Source organism: Anarhichas minor, unplaced genomic scaffold (genome assembly GCF_050575085.1).
Source record: "Anarhichas minor isolate MPS153535 unplaced genomic scaffold, ASM5057508v1 ptg000012l, whole genome shotgun sequence".
Lineage (NCBI taxonomy): Eukaryota > Metazoa > Chordata > Actinopteri > Perciformes > Anarhichadidae > Anarhichas > Anarhichas minor.
In genome coordinates, this window is record NW_027466458.1 from 5700955 (window position 1) to 5722912 (window position 21958).

At 47.1% G+C, this 21958-nt stretch overlaps 4 protein-coding genes and 1 long non-coding RNA gene across 7 annotated transcripts; 2 read left to right on the forward strand and 3 right to left on the reverse strand.

Moving 5' to 3' along the window:
* Positions 1-401: 401 nt before the first annotated feature.
* tmem186 (transmembrane protein 186) lies at positions 402-2928 on the reverse strand. Its single transcript, XM_076090420.1, has 2 exons — positions 2152-2928; positions 402-1413 (listed from the first exon to the last, which is right to left on the reverse strand). Exons 1-2 carry the CDS (start codon positions 2188-2190, stop codon positions 754-756), a joined length of 699 nt encoding a protein of 232 aa, XP_075946535.1. The 5' UTR covers positions 2191-2928; the 3' UTR covers positions 402-753.
* Positions 2025-8276, forward strand: gde1 (glycerophosphodiester phosphodiesterase 1). Of its 2 annotated transcripts, XR_012953506.1 has the most exons (7): positions 2025-3011; positions 3341-3516; positions 3818-3923; positions 4293-4385; positions 4858-5069; positions 5186-5444; positions 8151-8276. XR_012953506.1 is itself a non-coding variant. In XM_076090419.1 (6 exons), exons 1-6 carry the CDS (start codon positions 2754-2756, stop codon positions 5331-5333), a joined length of 993 nt encoding a protein of 330 aa, XP_075946534.1. In that variant the 5' UTR covers positions 2025-2753; the 3' UTR covers positions 5334-7219. The 2 variants fall into 2 exon arrangements, 1 of the variants encoding a protein (XP_075946534.1); XM_076090419.1 differs by lacking the exon at positions 8151-8276 and having other exon boundaries at positions 5186-7219.
* On the reverse strand, positions 7347-8736 carry LOC142948406 (uncharacterized). Its single transcript, XR_012953507.1, has 2 exons — positions 8593-8736; positions 7347-8478 (listed from the first exon to the last, which is right to left on the reverse strand). It is a non-coding gene; the product is annotated as an uncharacterized LOC142948406 (long non-coding RNA).
* mcrip2 (MAPK regulated corepressor interacting protein 2) lies at positions 8577-12766 on the forward strand. 2 transcript variants are annotated; one of them, XM_076090422.1, is made up of 5 exons: positions 8577-8710; positions 8889-8958; positions 9659-9792; positions 10995-11093; positions 11748-12766. In XM_076090422.1, the coding sequence occupies exons 1-5, from the start codon at positions 8596-8598 to the stop codon at positions 11816-11818; spliced, it is 489 nt and encodes a 162-aa protein (XP_075946537.1). In that variant the 5' UTR covers positions 8577-8595; the 3' UTR covers positions 11819-12766. The 2 variants fall into 2 exon arrangements, with proteins under 2 accessions (XP_075946537.1, XP_075946536.1); XM_076090421.1 differs by lacking the exon at positions 11748-12766 and having other exon boundaries at positions 10995-11420.
* Positions 12236-21882, reverse strand: slx4 (SLX4 structure-specific endonuclease subunit homolog (S. cerevisiae)). Its single transcript, XM_076090411.1, has 14 exons — positions 21185-21882; positions 20404-20881; positions 19823-20030; positions 19488-19706; positions 18999-19222; positions 18488-18786; positions 18160-18394; positions 17602-17795; positions 17211-17357; positions 16705-16874; positions 14143-16406; positions 13677-13776; positions 13230-13550; positions 12236-12878 (listed from the first exon to the last, which is right to left on the reverse strand). Exons 2-14 carry the CDS (start codon positions 20816-20818, stop codon positions 12524-12526), a joined length of 5151 nt encoding a protein of 1716 aa, XP_075946526.1. The 5' UTR covers positions 20819-20881; positions 21185-21882; the 3' UTR covers positions 12236-12523.
* Positions 21883-21958: the final 76 nt, after the last annotated feature.

Consider the following 21958-nt stretch of genomic DNA (forward strand, 5'->3'; position numbering starts at 1 on the left):
TGAAAGATTCTCTACTAAAAAGATGACTCACTACTTACTTAAAGATCTTCAGGGAGCTCATCTTGTATCCAAATGGATCCAATGTTTGTTTTTATTTTCGTCTTAGTAAAAGCTATTACACGACACAAAAAGCATGTATATAAGTATACGTACCGGTGTGAATATCCGGTATAAATCTTGTCTGCGATGTTATTACCAAATGCCCCATTCTACATGTAATGTAGATCAGTCAGTGTTCACACCTGAATCGCTAACAGTGTTTGAAATAAATGTGCTTCATTACTTACCTTGAAATAGTTTTTAATAAAGGAATTTCTGTGTACTTTTGTCTGTCGTTGTTTTAAGATGCAACACCAATATTTCTGTTTGTAAAACATTCGGACGACCTCACTTTTACCAAGACTTTGACTTTATTTGACTTTTTTTCTCTACACATCAACACCCTGGTTACAGACCAAAGTAATCCGAGTACTCTTAACACATTACTGCAGTCACTTAGCACTCAAGCCTGCAAATATGTACCTGTACTTTCCAACCACAAGCTTCATTAAATAATGAATTAGCTCGTTATTCATGGTTGACGACTGCTAACATATCTCAGCCAAAGTTTACACTGGCGACAGTCTTCTGTATAATCTTATTTTTCACCGAGAACAGATCCTTCTCATTATAACAAGTTATACTGTATTTTTAGGATAATTCACTGTTGACTATTATTGTCCCAATCTGTACAATTTAAACAAACTATCATTTTTAAGTTCCAAACACCTTCTCGAAAGCCTGTTTGTCCACCACACGTCCAAAATGAGTGGAGAAATACAGCGTCTGTGGAGTGCTGAATCTCTTAAGTTTCACTATTGTCTCGTTCACGGAGTCGCCTGTATCCCCGATGGTCATAACATCCGACACAGGCAGGTAGAGATCATGGCGCCTGCCCCAGAAGGTGAGGTGGGACACTTTGAGGGTGGTCTGGGACGGGTCCAGGTACATCATCCCCACAATCCTCCTGAAGAAGTGACTGGCAGTGTACAGCATGACAGCAGCAAACAGCGCTAAACCCGTTGCGTAGCTGACAAGAGAGAGGGGGACGTCTCCCTGGAGGTAGAGGATGTACACTGGGGGCAAGATGACCCCGGTGATTGCAGTTTGGAGCAGTTTCAGCCTGGACACAGCTCTGAGGAGCTTAATGTGCGGCAGGGTGTAAATCATAGTGTACTTGTTTGCAGAAGAGTCAGAGTACCCGACCAGGGCTGTGATTTTAGGTATAAGTGGTCCCCGGAAGCTCTGCTGGATGGGTGTCTGACCTGGTGAATGAGGCTGCACGCCATGCGTTATCCGACCTGTAAGACGACATGATCCTCTGGAACAGGACAGGATGTTTGAAGTAAACCTGCGCAGCAGCACTGACCTCATCTGTTGAAAAATAACAGATGCATTTGACACTTAAGAGCCAAAACTAGTAGTACATTAATTGATTAAAAACTTTTATAAATCGATTAATATAATTTCTAAAAAAGCAATGCAAGCAATGATTGGCATTGTTTTTTTTTAAATATATATCTGGCATATTTTATAGACCAAACAATTCATATTCAGCAGATTAATTGATAGTGAAAATAAGTTGCAACCTTGCACATAATTATACAAAGCAATGCAATACATCAACACAAATATAACTCACTAGCTAACAGTTGAGAGAACAAAATACAAACATTAGTAACGGGGCTATTTGATTGCATTACATTATACAGGTGTTCCTGTTATTTTGGCCACCCTAATGAGCGTCATCATCGTGCTGCGGTTGCATTTTTGTGACGTTGATGTATCGCGACTTTTCAATTCCGGTTCAGTCCTCAAGGAGAAACAGCAGCCAGTTGAATAAAAGTATGAACAAATTACCATGAGCAATAAAGGTATATGCATATGTTTTGTTTTGATTAGCTTTATTATTAGAAGTGAGGCAGACAGAGCTAAATAATGTTGTAGGAAAACATGTAATTAAACAAATTAGAGATACATACTCCTGACCAAGCTGTCATACATTAGCAGTGGTTAGCTCATGCGGCTAATAATTCAACATTCATGATGTTTTCCTGCTCTCTTGCAAAACAATGAAAGTAATATTAGACTTTATGAGAGAAGGAGGCTCACCATGACCGACGACAGGCTTAATGGAAGAGAAAGAAACATAGAAACGCGATTCTTCTTTTAAGAAATTGGAGATATACCAAATGCAAGCTGTTAGCTAACATGACGGAACCACTCTGACCCGGATGTACTCAACAGGCGTTTTTGTGTTTTGTGTGCCCTCTTACGGGTAAATTGTAAACTATCACTTCAGAGTAAAATACATTTAATTGAGATCTTAAGAACCCAAAACTGTACATTCTGCTTTAATAGTAACGCAGCTTGCGGAAGAGACACGTAACTTGCGGCAGTTGTCATATCCGCTTTAACGTGAACGTGTTCCTGTTTCTCGCGTATCGTTGCTGACGACCAGTTGCAGGGTTTCTCCCGGTGCTAACGTGAAGTGTTTTGTTGATCCGTCTGAGTAACCGACGTGTTCACTTGCTAGCAAGGCGGAGCATGACCGTATCTCGGATAGGGCGTTTGAAGAAAGTAAAGCTAGCAGGACGGGTAGCTAACGTCAGCTAACATTAAACTGACGGGCGGCGGCGCGTTTGCTGTGTTTGATCGCGTCACTTCCTGTCCCTTTTGACACACTCGAGTCAGAAAGACAAAAGGGGACAACAATGCTGCAGCTAGGAGATGAAGTCACCCTATACTCGGTCGTCTTCGTGCTGGTCCTGCTGGGGACCCGCAGCCCGGTGTGGACAACCGCCCTCACCGCCTCGCTCTACCTCTTTCTGGCCATGTTCCGGTTCCCCCAGGTACCAACCAGCCGAGCCCGGCAGGTGCTGCACCCAGTGGGCTCCGGCAATGTGTCGGTGGTCGCTCACCGGTGCGGTGGGCACGACGCCCCGGAGAACACAATCGTAGCCATCCGGGAGGTGAGAGGAGGGTGGAAGAGATTTGGGTGTCCTATCAGGTCCTACCGTGTGTTATCAGTGGTGACAAGGTGCATAAACCACTGGAGACTGAAATTACATATCTTAACCCCTGACTGACTATAGATGAACAGATGGCATGGAGTAACATTTGTACAATGAGAAAGTATAGGGATCAGGATTTACCTTTGCATCAGGATATCATGTCAGGATACCGTTTATCCACACTGCCATTCATTGTATGCCAGTAGTGTGAAGTGTGTGACGGTGAGAAACAAATACTCCTACAATACTTGGCGTCCAACCCTTTTTATTTATGTGTTCTTCTCTAGTCCAGTAAGAACGGGGCGACAGGCGTGGAGTTGGACCTGGAGTTCTCAGCAGACAGTGTCCCAATACTGATGCATGACGAGACTGTGGACCGGACCACCAACGGGTCGGGACCACTCAGCCAGATGAGACTGTCCGATTTGGGTAAACTGGACGCAGCTGCTAAACATCGACTCAGGTAAGACGGACAGAAAAATATAGCTTGGGATTCACACAACAAGCATGCAGACAGACGGGCAGACATTTCACTTTTCATGGCATTTTTTGCAGCTGATGCTTTTAGATTTAAGATTATAACGTCACTGTTTTTTGCAGGCAGCATGTCGTTTAGATAAGAAGCTGCATGCAATCTATTAATCCTTGTTTTGTCAGGTGCATTTCATCATAATCCAGGCCCAGAAAAGTTAAGTGTAGTGTTTCCCATGTAAACAGCACATCTGTTTGAAAAGCACTGACACATTTGTGTCCTCGGTCACCAGGGACAAGTTTGCTGGAGAGAAGATCCCAACTCTGGAGCAGGCGGTGGAGGAATGCATCAAACTGCAGCTCACCATCTACTTTGATGTCAAAGGTCATCCAGATGAGGTGCAGCCAACAATTGTTTGCAGTCCGTCTGTCGTACTAGTTGATTCGTGCCTAGTCAGCATTGCATAATGACGAGACCATGATTATCGTGTTCCAAAGATAGTTTTTAGCTCTGGTACACAATGATCTTAACAGACTGAGCTAAAGCAAATATTGAATAAATGTGCTTTCATTACTCAGCACATTTCAGGGGATTAAGGAAGGCAGAGCTGCATTTGTCGAGGTCCACATTCCTCTACACAGCTGCTAGTTACCACCAAGTGGTTGCACAGGAACACACACACACACACACACTGATCTAAAGCCTCACACACAACTCTAAACAGTCGACTGTCCTACAATAACCGTGTGTTTCTCTTCACCTCCCAGGCCGCTGCAGCCCTAAAAGAACTGTATAAAAAGCATCCAGTCCTCTACAACACCAGCATCGTCTGCTCCTTTGAGCCAAAAGTCATCTACAGGGTAAGAGAGCGAGTGTCTGCTCAGCAGTAAACTGGAGCTCAACAAAGTCACATTTGCCGTGTTTGACTGTCAAAGGGGACAGTTAATAAATGAGACTGTGAACATCGTGGTAAGATTGCGTGAGCAGCCTGCACACACTGCTGCAAACATCGCCAAATAAGATGGTTTGTTCTGGTTGCACCTCTCCCATGTTGCCTACATAAGCACTATATTAAAGCTAATAATTCATCTCTGGCACACCACCAACGCTAGCTATACGAGCTGGGATTACCTGGCCCATAGAAATATAACAGACCGGCATGCTAAATGAATGTAACGATACTCATTTATTTACACGGTTAACACACTGGTACTGATGAGACACAGTCAACTATTTGCATATCCCTGTCATGTATTGCACTGCTGTTGTGTTTATCATATTGCCAACATTCACCGTCTTCTTATCTCTTGCTCTGTTCCACTTCCGGCCCAGATGAGGCAGAGCGACCCAGAAGTGGTCACAGCACTGACCCACCGGCCGTGGAGCCTGAGTCGGTTCGGAGACGGTGCCCCTCGTTTCTCGTCCCCATGGAAGCACCGTTGTCTGACGCTCATGGACGTGGTGTTGGACTGGGCGCACCATCACGTGCTGTGGAAGCTCTGTGGCATCTCAGCCTTCCTGATACAGAAAAACTTTGTCTCGCCGTAAGTTTCCGCAGCCGAGACCAACCGTCATATTAACGTCACATTCTGTCATCGTGACTAGAAGACTGAGACTTACTAGAATGAGAGTAACTGTGTGTCTGTGTGTCTGTCTGCAGGGACTATGCTCTGTACTGGGCCCAGAGGGGGGTGGAGGTGGTAGCCTGGACAGTCAACACAAAAGTGGAGAAAGATTACTACCAGGAGGTGCTGCAAGTCAACTACATCACAGACAGCCTGGTGGAAGACTGTGAACCCCATTATTGAAAACCAGCATGAACCCAGAGCTTGATGTGACAACCACATATTCATTGAAAAGATCAAGTACATATGAAAGGACATTTCACTATCTACTTGTCACCCATAATGTGGCATCAGGTAAGGGAACATGTGCCACACTCACTCCCATGCACACTGTCTGTGTGTGTGTGTGTGTGTGTGTGTGTTTGTTTGAGGCAGTCGAACTGACCAGACTGAGGGCCATACTCGATAACAAGAGGCACTACATGTAATGCAATAAGTATCTATAATGAACCTTAATCAAACATTCTGTATTCACCAACTCAGGACTTTGCATTTGTGTCTGTCTGTCGAGACCTGAAGAATAGTGTCATACACTGCGTCTGTGCCTTTTACTCAATAACGGCCGTTCATCTGGTGGAAACTACCTAGACTAATATTTAAGAGTAATATAAATAATGATTTCATGTCTTTCGACAAATGCCTATACGGAACTGAAATGCAGAATAGAATGAGATTGGCATAAGATAATGAGTTTTTGACTGTACATCACTTTTCTATGTGACGCTAATTTGTTCTTGTTCTCAACGGACACACGAAGAACAGTCCTCAGCAGCTTCATATTGTACATGCACCATACAACACAGTGTTGTCATTATACATTTTGAAATGAACATTGTTCCTAAGAAATGATGTGATCTTCGTCAGAGGAACATCACTTGGTTTCATTGTAGCAGACCCGGACTTCTCTGCACTCCGCTGTATCTGTAGAGCAGACACCAGTGAGTCCAGGACCATTTCAGGTTTCTTCTGTCAAAGCTTCTGTTCTCCTGTTGAGCTACGTAATGAGGAAGTAGAATTGGTCTCGAGCACTATTTAGAAGCACAGTGATGTATGCAGAAATATAGCACAGGTGTAGCTAACACCAACAACGTCTACTTGTGTAGGTAAGTTGTGCCGGTGAGCCGTCTTCTGCAATTTCAGGGGCCTAGAATTTGAAAACCTGAATGGAATGCAGCCATTATTAACTGTGTTTGACGAGGTCATTTTGCCATTATATCGGTGTCCAGACTCAACGGTGCTCTGAAATAAATGGATAAAAAAAGCTCGACTACTTCGGTCTTTGACCCAGCTGTCAACCTCATCTGCATTTCCATTTGATATATTCTGAATTCAATCTAAACGGACTTGACGATTTAATGGTTTCATATGATGGAATATGTTTTTGTGGTGAGGCAGAGTGGGCGGTAGAGTGGAAGTATTTTATAAATGCTGGGGACACCAACTGGGTCCAGATTGGCAAGGCCCTTAGCAGGACTGAATTTACTCAACACTAAAACCAAGAGGTAGCGGTATACTCTAAAAGCATACATGTGACGCCAATGTTTCCAGCCATAACTGCTTTAAAAATCTTCATAAATGCTCTAGAAGAGAGCAGGAGGAGTGTAACGGCTGCTAGATATATTAACTGCTACGATACAAAGTGACCGTATAGTTTGTTAGTGCTCAGCCTGCGTAGTGTGGACTGTTGATGATTAGCCTCTTGGCCTGGAGTCTCCGGTGATTGACCCAGATAGTAGAGATGAATGGGGGGGTGAGTGGGAGATGCAAGTGTTGGATATCACCCTGGATAAGCCTGTCTGAGCCGCGTCTTGTCTCGGCTGATCTTCAGTCACTAAACACAGACTGTCAGCTCGCTCTGGTGTAGAGTCACTCAGAGGCTCTTCACCTGAACGACAAAGGATACCTGTGGTGACTTTTAGGCCTTAGATATATATGTAAAATATCACCATGCATATCAGTCCTTAGAAATATGAGTTTAATGGTACATTTTCGTCAGGCTCTCTTAGTTATTATTAAATATATATTTCAGTTCGTCTATAGGTGAAAGGTAATCCTCCAGCTCGAGGGTCGCGCAGTGACGTCACTGAGGGGGGGGGGGGGGGGGGGTTGCTCCGCTCCGTAAAGCAGTCCGACTAAACGAACAACGATGAGAGCGGAAATTAAGAGATTCTAACTTCAGAATAAAACCCACAGACATTAGGAGCTTGTCACTTTAACATCCTCGTGAACTGCTGTCGTTTTTACATGGTTACATAAAAACTGCACCTTTTTTATAAAAAAGTATATTTGATGCAGTTTTACTATAGACAATGGTCACACTGCATGTTTACCACAAAACAAAATCACGATGAGAATATACTCTATCTGAGGTATCTAACCAGACAGAGAGCGTTGGTTGTGTTTGTCCAGGTTTTGGAACAAACCTTAATATCGTAAAGATGAATGGAATTTTGTAGTGAGGCTAAAATCATTTGAATTTGTAACAAATTAAATTCACAAACCATGTCCTGTTTACTCAAGTTGACCTCGTGTTTTTTTGTAACTACGGTCTACCAGATAAATAAAACGCCATTTCCATAGTGAACAGCAAGCAATAACATTTAGCACTGAAAGTCATCTGTCCCAGCTCATGGGCACTGATGCATTTACAGGATGTCAAATAGCACATTAATTAATCACACATGTTATTGATGTGTCATATCACAGCCATATTATTAGCATACTGTCTATCAAAACTGAATATAAGTCCTCTAAAGACTGGATGTATTAAATGAACTAGTTATGTTTTAAGTGGTGCTCAGTGATCTGATGGAGCATCTGTAGCCGAACACCTCTAGTCAAACTGGCGTCACGAATATGATGAATATCAGTGTTTTATTTTGAAAATTCAGTCCGGAAGTCACGTTCTTCATTGTGGCCGGCTTGACACGCTGGCCGAGCATCGCAGCTTTCCGTCCTGATGGAAATATCAAAGTGTGCGTTGTCCTTGTGTTCCGTCAGAGAGCGGAGGGGTCGCGGTCAGTCCCGTGGCATCAGCGGGGCGTAGAAGGTAGAGTGTCCGGCCCGGAGTGTCACTGTCCCCGGACGTCAGGAACCACAAGGTCCCACCTCCGAGTGACGGATCCCCCCACCACCACCCCCTCCCCCCGGCTTCTGGAGCAGCTTTCTCCTTGGATGACCTACACGCAACCTCTCGTAGTAGCAGCGGACGTCGGTCCACTACAGCGGAACACCTGCTGCTTACTCGGAGGTGCAGCAGTATCGATCACACAGCGGGGCGACAAGTCAAAGCGAGTCTCTTGCAGGCTTCAGGCCGACCGTGGAGCAGCTGACCCGGGGAAGAAAAAAAATAAATAAGAAATCAAGCTGCGAATCTGTCTTCACCGTCGTTGTTGCGTCAGGGGGAGCCGGCAGAGGACTGCGAGGGGATCGATGTGCTTACCCGATGGTTCATGAGAGAGAGCGGTCTTTACTCGCAGACACGACAGAATATCTTGGCGTTCACATGATGTACACGATCACCAGAGGTCCCAGCAAACTCGTCACACAACGGAGGACAGGTTGGTGAATGTGTATCCCTTATCTAACAGCATGATGCAATCATTGATTTTCTCATTAAAGGGGGACGTTTCGGGGCATTGCACCGGTTGAAACGGTCCAATGTTTTCATGCAGCGCGTTTCCACGTAACCCGTGCACAGCGTAAAAGCAACACACTCTTGAACTGTGTCTCCTAAAGGTCCCACGCAGCAGATCGAGAGCAAGTTCGGCGACTTGAAGCTCAAGCCGACGTCTTGGCTCTCATCGAAGTAAGTACCGTTAGCGGCTCCACGTCCTGTCATGGTGTGTGTGTTTTTATTTCATTTTTTGTATTTTTGCAAGATCCTTTACGCCGGCTGTTTGAGCCACTTGGGGCCCAAAAGCACGTGCTCCGTCAGCGCGATCATGTAACACATCGGGGACTGTAGTAACGTCCCTGCACCCATTATCGGACGCAGACTTTTCCTGCAGTTTTTTTCCAAGCCCCGGCTGTGACCGTGTGTTCAATGCAATGCTATGCAATACGATTATCATATTATTATTATAAGCACCACAACCTACATCCTAAAGTTGAATCAATGTCATTAAGAACATGATAACTTTAAAGTAGGATGTTTTTCAGAGCTGTATTGGGACGCCTTAGTTTTTATTAGGTGTCCCTAATAAACTGGTAACTGAGTGTATGTCCAGTACAGTACTTCAGGTGAATTTGACCCGTCAACGTTTTACAACTCGCAAACACTAAAATGTAGGATTTTAGGGTCCCTGATAGAACTTGAAGTTCTTCTTCTGTTTTGTCAAATCATTCTGTCCCAAGGTGAAGAACGACCCTTCATGCTCAATTCCTCTGACCAATCGGAAGCAACCAGCATCATTTTGTTTTCCTCCATCCCTGTGAGATGGAACTCTTGTGTTTTGTTGTGATGCCTGCTGATCCAATCACCAAGCAGTCTTCATTTATCTCCGTAGCTCTCCGTCCCCAAAGATTGTGTTCAACCGTCTGAACGGGAAGCGCTACCACGGTGCAGCCACACAGAAGCCCGCCAGCCCAGCGGAGGGATTCACGCCTGCACATGAAGAGAACGTCAGGTTTGTGTGTGAAGGTGAGATGTGTGTGTGTGAACGTCGGACTGGGACATCGGGGTGGGCAGATAATCTCCTGCTTTCTCTCTCTCATTTTCTTTCTTCCTTTACCTCAACTTCCTGACTGAGCAGCAGGTGTAAATGAATGACTTGCTGAGCTGAATCAGCATGAATCAGTTATCTGTGTTACTCCTGGAGTGCAGCCAGTACAGGCCGCTCTGTGGTGTCCTTGTGTGACTTTGTCACCGAGGAAAACCTCCGGCACAGTCTATCGAGTTGTTCCGAGATAGAAAACCTGACGAGTCTCACTTTAGCCGAACGTGTCACTGTGATAAGAATGCAACAAATGCCTCCTAACATGTTTAGAAAGCCTTTTACCCTCCCCCATGCTCACATACGACATAAGTCCTCCCGTTATTGACATGTCGGCGTGTGCATCAGCCGGAATATCAGCCCTTATTTCTATTTACTCATGTTTTACTGAGTCAGTCATAATCAGTTGTGATTTTATCGTTATGTTATTATACGAGGGCTTTGCATCTTCTATAATAGTCGTTTAATACTCCACTAATATCAACTGAGACACTATAGGGTCATGGTTTGTATATTTACCCATATTAATGCTTAAAGAGCTTACGTTGTCATTTGTAGCCTCTAGCGTCAGGATGCTCGTACATATTATGCACCAGGACAGAGACACATTGTTTCTCTACATATAATAAAAGATGATGGAGATATTGAGATTCGGGATCTTTCTCTAAGAAATTTAGAAGCGTGTTTTTCTTTTAAAACGCGGGTGCTGTCATATTATTCATTCTAGCCCTCGAGGCTTTTCGAGTGTGACGCTGGAAAACCTTCACCTTTAGCAAATAAAACACAAAACATGGACCAGTTTAGTCTTCGTGTAACTATTTATGTTACCTTCAAGTGGACAGTGCGATACAGATGCAGTCTCAAAGTCAGCTGCTGCTTTGATGCAGTGGCTACTTTATTTCTGATGGAACATTTTTTGCATTTCAGGGCTAAGTTCAGAAATGTAGACGGAAAAGAAAGAAACGTTGACGTGTAACTTCACCCCAAAAGTCCGCCCACTGCAAAGCATGCGTCGACAAATCCGACAGCTACAGTAGCTTGGGAAACAGCTTAATGGCGCGGGACGCCGAGTTTGACAAGTATGCGTTTAAGTTAATTCAGCGCATATTATGTGTTTGTTTGCTCGCAGCATGGCAGGAGGTGGAGCAGAGGCTGGGAGATGGGGAGTCAGCTGACAGCCAGGGGCCCGTTCAGTACACCGAGAAGACTCCCAGTGCTGCGATGAAGAGTAAGTACCTGCATCTCCACCATTTTAATCGGCGTACTATTCCCACTCACTCGCCTGCTAAAAGCCTTCAAAGAATACGAGACAATGAAACTCCTCCTCTCCCCCCCCCCCCCTCATTAAATCCAATCTCACTACCAAGTTTTATGGCTTCAGCGGAGAACGTTCTTTCTGCTTTGTAACCTCCTAAACTTTGAACCAATAATCCTGCCGTGTTTTTATTATTCCTGATTTTAACACCAGGGGGAAGGTGCGTGCTTTTGGCTCCGTGTTATTCTTAGTCAGAGGTTATCTAGTGTAATAGTCTGCTTTCATTTTTAACTCCTTGTTTGTCTATGAGAACCTGTCTGTTCCAGATAAACCAGCTCCGATTGTAGCGTGTCGTGTCTTGCCACACACACACGCACGCACACACGTTCCTTCTGTGGCTCACTGCCTTTACAGTTTTAATGACATAACGAGTTTCATTTCTTTAATTCAATTGATCTATTATGGGATCTAAAAATATAGACTACATGTAGTCTCCTATTACGTAGAACTGTGTATTCTATACTGTTTCTTTAAATTTTACTTTGATTCATTTTGCCACATGGACACCAATCATAGAATATGAATTCTGCTTTAAATCCATGTACTTTCTGTTCTGTTTCTTTACAGACTTTGTGCCCATAGACCTGGAAGAGTGGTGGGCTCAGCGCTTCCTTGCCAACATTGCCAACCTGTCGTGAGGCTCTGAGGCGGGAAGCGTCGACTCGATGCTCCGCTGTGAGGGCATCTCGAGGGTGAAGAGGGAGGCGAGTACGTCTCCAGGATCGGTGACGCAAAAGGGTCGTTCATAATTAGGATTCTGATTTGATGCCCTGTGCTCCACGCTGCTGTTGAGTGCACAACAAAAAACAACCCCCCCCCTGACTGAACTCTGACTTGAAGTTGTGCTGCTGTGAAGGACCCGTCTATCTACATGGAAGATGTGTCAGACAGAAGCTGTGAGAACCCTCGCCTGTATGTACGTCTCAGCTGATCTTTGGATAGAAATCTACTGAAGATCAAAAGAAGTAAAATGTTTTTGAAAAACGTGTCGTGTGATGGAATTTGTCTCCGATTAGGCCATATCTTACTGAAAGTCATTTTTCCATGAAACCTGACTTGATTGAAACATTTATTATTTGGATGACGGTACCCGGCTGGATTGTTTATTTGTACCATCTCATATATAAATACAAGTGACCGTTCTTACCATTTTAAAATCTCCACAGTGGGTTCATAATGCAACATTCATTGCAAAACCTGTCCTGAAGAAACATATTTTAACGTAGTAAAACCTGAAGTGAACTCTTGAGGAATCAGCCTGGTCCCATCTGTCCAAGAACACTATTTCCAAATGTTCAAACCTGCCACCTCTCACAGTTTCTGCTTCGTGCAGTTCTAAAGTTTTAAGTGACGGCTCTTCTCCTGCCCGCTGCCTTCGCCCCCCTGCCTGTCCTCTTGCCCCGCCTGCGGCCGGCTGCGGAGTGGCCCGGCTTGGCCGTGGTGAAGGTGATGCACTGGGAGTCCAGGTAGTCCACTAGCTTGGCGGCACCCAGACGGATCCCTGTTGCTTTGAGTCGCTCCTGGAGCTGGGACAACACGAGAGGCCGGTACTGGAGGATCTGACCGTACAGCTCGGAGTCGGACAGGATGAAGGAGCGCACCGCCCGGAGGCCATCTTGGAGGCGGTTTGCCGACTGGGAGGCAGAGACGCCGCCGTCACTGTCTGAGTCGGAGGAGAGGCGCAGCTCTGGGTTGGACCTGCAGAGAGAGAAGAGATTACATGCCCATACTGTCGTTAAGGACGTTTTTTTTTATTTACCATAATTTTGTGACACACCATCTTATGAACCTGATGAAAGAATAAGACGGGAGAAGTTCTGCCTTTCTCTTATTTAATCTTATAAATGTGCCCTTCAAAAAAGCCTTGTGCATACTAGAAACAAGAGAGAAAATTTTACTTTATTCCAAATACAAAATATTTCACCAACATCAATGAATGCTTCAAACTGGAGCTCAAACTGTGAGAAAAGTGTTGAAAATATAAATTGAGCCTCGAGTTATCTGTTACTGAACACCTGAGATGATGGAACACTTGAACAGACACAAAACCTTTCAGATTGTTCACTGGCAGCAGATGAAGAGGTGCTGGAGCCCTGTGAGGCAGACAGCTGCTCCTCCTCCTCTCTGTCGGCTTTTGGAGGGGAGATGGCGGCGGGCGCTCTGGGCTCTTTAAACTTCACCCTCTGGGTGCAGGACACCGGTCTGTTGCCAGGAACTTCTGAAGTGGTGGTCGGGTGCTTCGTCTGAACTGCGCGGCTCGCCGAGGGGGCCTCTTCCTCTTCCTCAGAGCTGACCAGCTGGTGGGTGTACTGGTGGATCTGCTTCAGTTTGAGGATCATCTGGCGCTTCGGTAAAGGCCGAACGCCAAACCTGCACAGGAGGAGAAAGTAAGAGGACAGAAGGACGGGGGGGGGGGGACTAAGTTGACAGGGACACCGTGAGAGGTAATCGGATAGACTGATAAGAAAAGAAAAGAGAAAAACATGGCCGACTGACCTGTTGAGCTTGTTCTTGAGCTCCGGTGTGTCCATGTCAGAGTAGTGGGGCAACGGGGTGATGGGCACCAAGGTGTGACGCCGTTTAATCTGTGATGATGCTGATGAGACACAAACAGGAAGACTTTGTTTAAGAATAAATGAACTACCCCGCGTCACACACACACATCTTTTTGGTGATGTTCAAGGCATTATTTGTGTTTTTCCCTCATCTCGCTTTAACCTACTCTCGTTAGGATTAATTGCGTTTCAAAAGGTGAGATGACAAACTGCAAACATACTGCAGCTAATTGATTGTGCGTGAACAACACGGAGCAGCACTGCTTCCTCAAAACACCAGTTTTAGTCTATACAATGTTCCCAATATTTGCCCTGGAGAGAAGATCTGAAGAATAATATAACTCTTGGTAGGACGGAGGTTTTGTAAAACTTCAGATGTGCATTGCAGTGAGAGGGAGACGACTTACCCGGTGTTTTGAGCAGAGCGGGAGGAAGAGCCTCCACCTCCTCGTCTTCCTCCCAGCTGTCCCATATTTTGGAGTCCAGGAGGCCGTTGATGATCTCTGGAGTGGTCTGCTTGGTGGGGTCAGGTGGCGAAGGAGTAAAGGAAACGCCCATATGAGCTCGTACACTGGTGGATGGTCGTGAGCTGTGGGCTTTGGGTGGAGAGCAGGCCGCCACAGAGCCAGGGCGACTGCGTGGTGAAGGGCGGCGGTCTGCCTCTCGTCGTCCCAGGCTGCGCTCGCCTTGCTGGCTGGACGCTCTGCTGTCCTCCAGCCTCAGACTGAAGCAGCCCGGGTTCGCCTCGAAATCCACAGCGTCGAAACCCCACGAGTCATTGAAAGCGATGGGGGGCTCGTCCATGAAGCTCTGCTGGAAACTGGATTCAGCAACTTCTGCCTCTCCATCTTCTGCTTCATCACCCGTGCTTTTATTTTCACACCCCATCTCTCCTTCTCCCTCGTCCTTTCCTAATCCTCTCCCCTTGAGCTCAGACCCTGCGCTGTTGTGACTGCTGGACTCAACAGAGCGACGACTTTGACGAGAGGCTTCACCGAGCCTCTGTGAACCTTGAAGACCTCTGTAAGAGGAAGACGAGGGCGGAGGTGTGGGGTCAGACAGGGGGGACAGGTGAAAGCTCCCCAACTCCGTCTCCCTCGGGCTTTCAGACGGCGCCTTGTCCCTTCCGTGACTCGTCCAACTCTCGTCGAGGTTGCCGTGGAGCGAGGAAGTGGCAAGGACAACGGGGACCTTGTGGAGCTCCGTGTGCAGAGGAGTGCTGCTGTAAGGCCGGGGCTGGACGTGGAGAGGCGTGTCCTGCTTTGAGGAAGTCGAGCACGAGAGCTTAGGTCGGCACGGGGGAAGCGCACCCGCTCCTCGATCTCTACTCGCACCACAACTACTGGGTCTTTTAGAACGAAGGTCGAGGTCTGAGCTGGAGCTGCAAGTCTCGTCCGGCTTTAACTTGGGAACATAGAACGCAGAGACTCTGACTGGACTGTTGGAGGTTGCGCTTGGTAAAGCAGGAGAAGAGAAAACAGAGGGCGAGGAAGTGTCCCCTCTAGGGAACAGCTGCGTCCTGAACACGCTGCTCTTGGTCTGAGTGGAGCTGGTCGCGGTGCTTCTGCCGGGCTGGACCGGCGTGGACGGGATCAGCCAGGACACTTCAGGAGAACAGTCTTCCGGATTCTGGTCACACCAGGGACCTAGATCACTTTGAACTGGCGCCGCAGATGGATCATCGGGACTTAACTCTAAACTACTGGACTGTGTATTTGGCAGGGTGGGTTCATTGGGTTTCGGGACCGGCTGAGGTTTGATCTGGGTGTAGCCCTGCAGGTTCTGGACGGCTCGAGGGGAAAGTGGCGAAGGACCGCGGGGACCAACAACTACCTCCATCTCCTCGCTTGAGTCCGACAAAACAATGAGCTCAGGTTCCTTCTTCTCACAAATACTACGAGGACCAGGACGTTCTCGCGTCAAAGCAAGATCATCTTGACCGGGAGACTGACCCGGGACAGGCAGGTTGGATGCATTTGGCGGAGGGCTGAGGGAAAGGTCGTCAACCACGCTTGCTGAGGACTGAAGCAAAGCGGGTTCAGATGAGGGTTGATGAGGGGACTGGCGTTGCTGGCAGTGAGGGGGGGTGTGGGTCTTACCCGGGGCAGAAGTGGAGGGTAAGGAGGAAGGATCTTCTTCCTCGTAGACCCCCCAGCAGTCTGAGAAGAGGCGGCGGTAGCTGCGATCCAGGCCGGGGTCCGGCTCAGGTTGAGAGTTTGGCTGCAGCTTGTTTACGCTGAGGCCTGATGGACTTTTTTGGGGTTCTGTCAGTTCTGTGAACACTTCTTCTCCGTCTTCTTCCTCGTCTACCTTCTCCTCCTCCGTGCTGTCTTTCTCCTCCTCCCTCTTTCTCTGCGTGGCGGCAAACTCATAGATCTCCTCGAGCTCCTCCTCGTTCACGTTCTCCTCGCGGATCTCTCGGTCCGCGAGGAGAACCACGGCTTGTTGATCGTCTTCCAGTTCTCTCTCTTCATCCCTCCATCCACCTGTATCTGTGCCCTCGCCGTCTTCATCCTCTTCGTCCCACATGGAGCGGAGCAGCTCCGTGAGGGCCTGGTGTGTTCGGTTGTTGACATTCTCCTCCTGGTTCCTGTCGTCTTCCTCATCCCCCCGAGTCGCTGGGTCCTGATGGTGAAGCTCGCAAAGCAATTGTAGCTCCTGCAAGTCAAACCTTAACGAACACAGAAAGAGTCGTCACAACACTGAATTCAATCTTTCCAACTGACCAACAATGTCATTTTTAGGAATGTTTGAACAGTTTTCATCTCCTGAACCTGAGCCATTATGAACTACTACGCAATACTTGAGCGGACTTTCTTAAATGTGATTTTGAGAGTTAGAGTGAGACACAGGATACATTATGCTGCTCAACATACAATACTACAAATCAGAACAAAAACCTGAATGGCACCAACTTATCTTTTTTAACTTGTAAGAGAAAAGTGTGTATTATTGTACTGCCTACTAACCTAGATGCCAGCTCCAGCACATGAGCCCGGAGCGATGCCGGGACGGAGCAGCGGGCCGTGTAGAGATACTGCAGCAAAGCCAACACCGCCCGTCCCGGGACGTCATTCATCAACACTCTTTGGGCTGCAGGCTGGCCTTCCTCCTGCACCCCAAAACCACTTTCATGTACCTGTGAGAGGAGCAGAGCAACCAGGAGAAAAGATGATTATTTATGTATTCTCTCTTTTTATTGATTTTACAGGTTTAGAACACAACAAAAACAATATACAGGAAAGGATACAACATATTAAAGGTAAAAAAACTAAACTGAAATCCACTGGCTTAATTAGAGAAGCTGAAACTACTGGCTGGTAAGTGTCGACTATCGTCATATTATTCCCTTTTCCAGTTATAATATACGTTTTATTTACAAGCCAACTATGAAAACAGATTTCTACATAATTAGGCAGCCCTGGCTCTGCATCTAAGGGTGTGTTTGGCAACAGACAACGGTGATATATTTTACCATTTCTGCCAGCAGGGGGCATCGAGCATACAGCATGAAGGAATGAGCGAAGTAGACCTCTCCACTGTCCACCTGCAGCTGCAGGTCACTGAGCTGAGGGTTGTTCACCATGCCGCTCAGGTCTGATGCCAGGCTGGATAGCGCCACCTGGAGAGGAAACACCAGCAGGAAACACTGCAGAATTATGACATTATCATTGTTACATATCTGCACCGCATGTCTGGAAAATCTCTTTGTCTTTAAGGACTGTAATGAAGAGACCTGCATCTCAAAAAGATAAGGGAGATTCTACAGAAATAAACTGATGAGATTATGTCAGACGATGAAGAAGACTAGAACTCAGGATCACGGCTGAACATGTGGGAATGCGTGCGATTGTGGGAGGTCTCACTGATTGGCGGCTGCCTCGCTCTTCGTCTGCCCCCGGCTGAGCCGCCGTCCTCCTGGCTCGGCAGCGAGCGTCCTCTGTATGCGTGTGTGTTGGTTCTGGTAGGAAGCCGCTCACACAGAGGTCCGCCTGCTCCTCGGACTCCTCCGGGACGAAGCCGCTCAGACGAATGTTTGGGATCCGACCGGCACTCCCGTCTGTGGGAACGAAGACAATCAGGAGCCGAACTGACGACCAATTAAGTCACGACTTAACAATTTGGGCTGGCGAGTTGCTCCCGTGTGTCGCAACAGTGTAGCAGTAAACGAGTATCTAAAAGTCAAAGTTTAACAAATACATTCATTTTAAAAGGTATAATCAAGGTTTGTGGTTTTCAGTTTTGACATATTTTCGTAATAAACTACACAGAATAACCAGAACAGAACAGTCCCCCACAGGCAAGCAATCCTCTTGTGACAAGTACAGCTCAGAAATGCTTCTGGTAATAGAAAGTGAAAAGAAAAGTAGGTTTTTAGATATTCACCCCTTTTTAAATTGAACACCGATAAGTTCACTAGTTACCTTTGTCAGGGCCTGAAGCAGTGTGACCACACTGGGTGAGGGTCACGCCATCTTCAGCCAGCTCCATCAGGTCCATGAGGAGCGTCCGGCCGGTGGAGGGAGTCGTCTGAGAGGAGGACACCTGGGAGGCGGATGGCAGGATGGAGGCCACGGTCCCTGTGCCGGGAGTTCCTTCACTCACTGGTTGGACAGAAGACTGAGGCTTGTTGGTGGTGCTGGAGGTGGCTGCGTCAGTCTAGAAGAAAAAAAAACACAAGCTCAACCGTCATACCGATTTTTAATTCCCCCATTCAGTTCAAAAGAAAGCATGCAAACAGGTCTCTCTCACCGCGGCCGATTCCCACGGGGTGATGAACTCCCTGAGCTCTGGAGTGTAGAAATCAGACGGACGGGTGGAGGCTCCGTCCGGCGGCAGTGTGCTCTTCTGCCAGAGGACGCCGGCACCGCTCCGGCCGGGCAGACTGCTGGGGCAGCGGGTCGGGGTGGGGGGGGAGGGGGCCCGGCTGCGAAGGAGGAGCGCAGAGACGCGCTCCTGCAGCCTCGTCAGAGCCGCCTCCGCATCCTGAACGAGGAGGAGCGGAGGAGGACGCGGGACGGCGCCCTTCTTCCTCTTTCCACGCCCTTTACCTGCACCAAGAACAGCAGAGGAGAAAGGGGGGGAACACAGTCCATTCAAAACAAACCACACCTTCTGCCTTTTTATAATTAAATTGATAATTAGTTGTATTTATAACAATTTAAAATCATAGCATAACAGCAGTGGCATACCTGAGTTTGAGCTACACTGTGAGCTATAACATTCTCTTGCAGATGATATATTGATGTTACCGTCTTTGTACCTGTGTATGCTGAAGTCGTGGAGATGTGGGAGGCAGCAGTGTTTGTTTGTAGTTCTGCCTCGGACTCCCTCTTGCCCCGCTGCTCATGTTCCAGCAGGGAGGAGGACAAAGCCAGGGCCACCATGGCGTCTTCGTCCAGGGACGCGGTCTTCTTTCTGGGCTTCTTCTTCGCTGGCAAGCCCGGCTTGGACGGGCCTTTTCTTTTATTGCCACCGGTCTGTGCGCTAAAGAGGAGAAAAGAAAATAGAAAAAGGCCAGAAAGAGGTTTGTTTAAACTCGTATACTGTTAGGTGATCGGCAAGCTATTCCTATTATGGGAACAGATTGAGTTCAACGTTCTCTCTGTTAATCAGTCTCACTGAAATCATGCAAAGTTAAGTCCTTGGACCATGTGTGGATCCGCATTAACAGCAACATTTGGAATATCTCAGGGAGCTCAGAGGTGTATTACGGTATTATGTCTGGACTGAAGTACAGAGGCTGACTCACAGTGTGGAATCGGCGGGGACATTCTGGGTCTCCTCGGTCTGTCTCTGCAGAGCCTGCAGCAGCACAGCCGGAGCGACGCCCATGTCCGAGGAGCAGCGTTTCAGGTGGGCCGAGCGACTCTTCTGGGACTTGAACTTCCTGCCACAGATGGGACAGTCGGGGACACCGGAAGGCGGGGGAGGAGGGGCCGGAGCGCTCTCTTCACTCTCATCCAAACACCTGCAAAGAGGGATCGCTCTCCCGTTCAGTGTGTCCACCACTCACTTAACGTCACTGCTGCATGTCACTCTGGATACAAGCGTCAATCAAACGCCTACAGTGTAAAACGTCCAAACCTGTTGAGGTGCTGCGTTCGCCCCTCGGGCGTCATGTGCGACAGATCCCGGTGGCAGATCTGACAGAAGAAGAGGCCTCTGTCCTCCAGGTCCACCACCTGGGTCTCTGCTGCCTCCCTGTCCAACTCCTGCTGCATCTGCAGGGCCAGAGCCTCGTCGCTGTCCTGGGGCTCCGGGCGGAGACCTGGACTGAAAGAGTGCGGAGCATCTGGAAACAGAGGGGCGGTTACACACACGTATAATATATCGTATTGTGACTTTAATGGACTAATAACATGATATAGACCCAATTGTGTCTTTTGTTAGAGCTTCAATGCAGCCTGACATCAAGGCTGGCAGAGAGCAGCCAGCTCTGCTGCTCGACATCAAGGAGAATACAAACATGAATTCCCACAAACTTGCCATGTCAACTGCGAGTAGTTTCATGTCCTACATATGGGACAAGAACAAATAAATATGACCGACAACGAGGTGTGCCAAAGCCGGTTGTATTATCTCAATCATGGATGATGATGATGATGATATTGGCAACAATGCTGCATACTAACAACCTGTGCCGACAAGACTATCGTGTAATTTACCTCGTCTTTGTGTCAGAGGTGGAGGTGGAGCAGGAGTTGGGTTTGCTGGCTGACTCTTGTCTTTGTGCACCATCTTCTGCGGACTGGCTCTCTTGAACTGCTGCATTCTGCGGAGGACTTTGTCTTTCGCCTCCAAACCTCTCGGTCCTGCTGCTGCTGAAGGCCCGACTGACGGCTCTGCATCTCCTGCATCGTGAGCAGTCCCCCCACATACCAGATGCTCTTCTGCTTCTGCACCAGTACAAACGGGCTGAGACCCAGAGTCAGCTTCTCTCCTCCTCTTGTCTGCATCGCTCACCTGACTGGAGGGCTGATGCTCTGCTTTCCTTGGCGGTCTAGACCCACCTGGTTTCTTGCGGACTCGTTTTAGCAGCTTTGAGCAGAGATCCACAAAGTCCTGGTCCGAGTCATCCATGATGGAGCGCTTTGTCTCGCATTAAAGGGCCGTGCCAGCAAGTCCGCAGCTACACCGATAAGCCTGCAAAGAGAGCGGGTTGAAGTTGGAGCCACTGATGTACAAAGTTGGGCTCAGGGACCAACAACGGTTCCCTTTGACAGGAGCAGCAGTGTAAATGTGCGCATGTTAGCGATATTAATCAGCCAGTACTGCTCGTTTACTGCGCAAGACAACATCTATGGGATCATTCAATGCAAACAAGTTCAATTTGGGACAATTTCCATACAAATAATGTTTGAAAGCGTATGTTTGAAAAGGGAATATCAGTTGCATAATGCAGCGAGCTAACGTTAGCTAGCTGGTCGTGCTAGCATTCATCCTCACCGGTTTGATGAGTTCGCTCTTCGGCTTTCCGCCTCATCGCTGCTCATTCACGAGTCCGCCGCGATGGCGAGCGACTCTCGTTTAATTAAAAATACAAGCAGGCATTATATATCAACTGTTAGCCTGATAAAACAAGCAAAAAAAAATAGCGGGGTTTGTTTACATTTCAAAAGCGCTCACGCTCAACCGCTTCATTTTGAGCTTCCGGGTCACGTGACGGTTAACACGACTGCAACGCATCGCTATCGATTGATGTTATGGATCAATGTGGACCTACGGAATCACGTGGAACGTCCAACAATATAATAATATAGCCTGATAACTTGAAAATGTATAAATAATTCGGTTTCACATTATAAGTGACTGTTCTCTACTCAAATACAATTCCATTCAAAGGCTCAAGATGTTTCATCATTTCATTGGTACCAGAAATGATTTGTTCCAACTTCACTGGGTTTTCTAAATGCAGTAATAGGCTTTCACTTGAGACTCGAGCAGAGCCGACTTGATCATTCATGCTTTAGTAACATTCATCTGAAAAGTCACCACTCCTACATTAAACTAAACACTCCCATAACTGTGATCATGCACTTTGATCTGAAATTATTAAACGCTTCAAATTCGCCCACTCTTTCAATCTGTAGAAATTCAGGTGCAGGATGAAGTTATATTAATCTCAAAATAACTTGTTTCTTTAGAAATAAATGTGTTTAGGGCAGAAATGTTTTCTGACCACTAACACTTTGTTAAAACCTAATTAAAGCATTAATGGCG

Bases quoted from the DNA above. Each gene is read 5' to 3' on its own strand.
- tmem186 (XM_076090420.1), bottom strand. From the start codon at position 2,190: ATGTTTCTTTCTCTTCCATTAAGCCTGTCGTCGGTCATG. The intron at 1,414-2,151 runs GTGAGCCTCCTT...ATTTTTCAACAG, and splicing joins TAAGCCTGTCGTCGGTCATG to ATGAGGTCAGTGCTGCTGCG.
- gde1 (XM_076090419.1), top strand. From the start codon at position 2,754: ATGCTGCAGCTAGGAGATGAAGTCACCCTATACTCGGTCGTCTTCGTG. The intron at 3,517-3,817 runs GTAAGACGGACA...CTCGGTCACCAG, and splicing joins GCTGCTAAACATCGACTCAG to GGACAAGTTTGCTGGAGAGA. The intron at 4,386-4,857 runs GTAAGAGAGCGA...CTTCCGGCCCAG, and splicing joins AGCCAAAAGTCATCTACAGG to ATGAGGCAGAGCGACCCAGA.
- mcrip2 (XM_076090421.1), top strand. From the start codon at position 8,596: ATGGTTCATGAGAGAGAGCGGTCTTTACTCGCAGACACGACAGAATAT. The intron at 8,711-8,888 runs GTTGGTGAATGT...TGTCTCCTAAAG, and splicing joins CGTCACACAACGGAGGACAG to GTCCCACGCAGCAGATCGAG. The intron at 9,793-10,994 runs GTGAGATGTGTG...GTTTGCTCGCAG, and splicing joins CGTCAGGTTTGTGTGTGAAG to CATGGCAGGAGGTGGAGCAG.
- slx4 (XM_076090411.1), bottom strand. From the start codon at position 20,818: ATGGATGACTCGGACCAGGACTTTGTGGATCTCTGCTCAAAGCTGCTA. The intron at 18,787-18,998 runs GTACAAAGACGG...TTCTTGGTGCAG, and splicing joins CACGACTTCAGCATACACAG to GTAAAGGGCGTGGAAAGAGG. The intron at 17,796-18,159 runs GTAACTAGTGAA...TCGTTCCCACAG, and splicing joins TGCTTCAGGCCCTGACAAAG to ACGGGAGTGCCGGTCGGATC.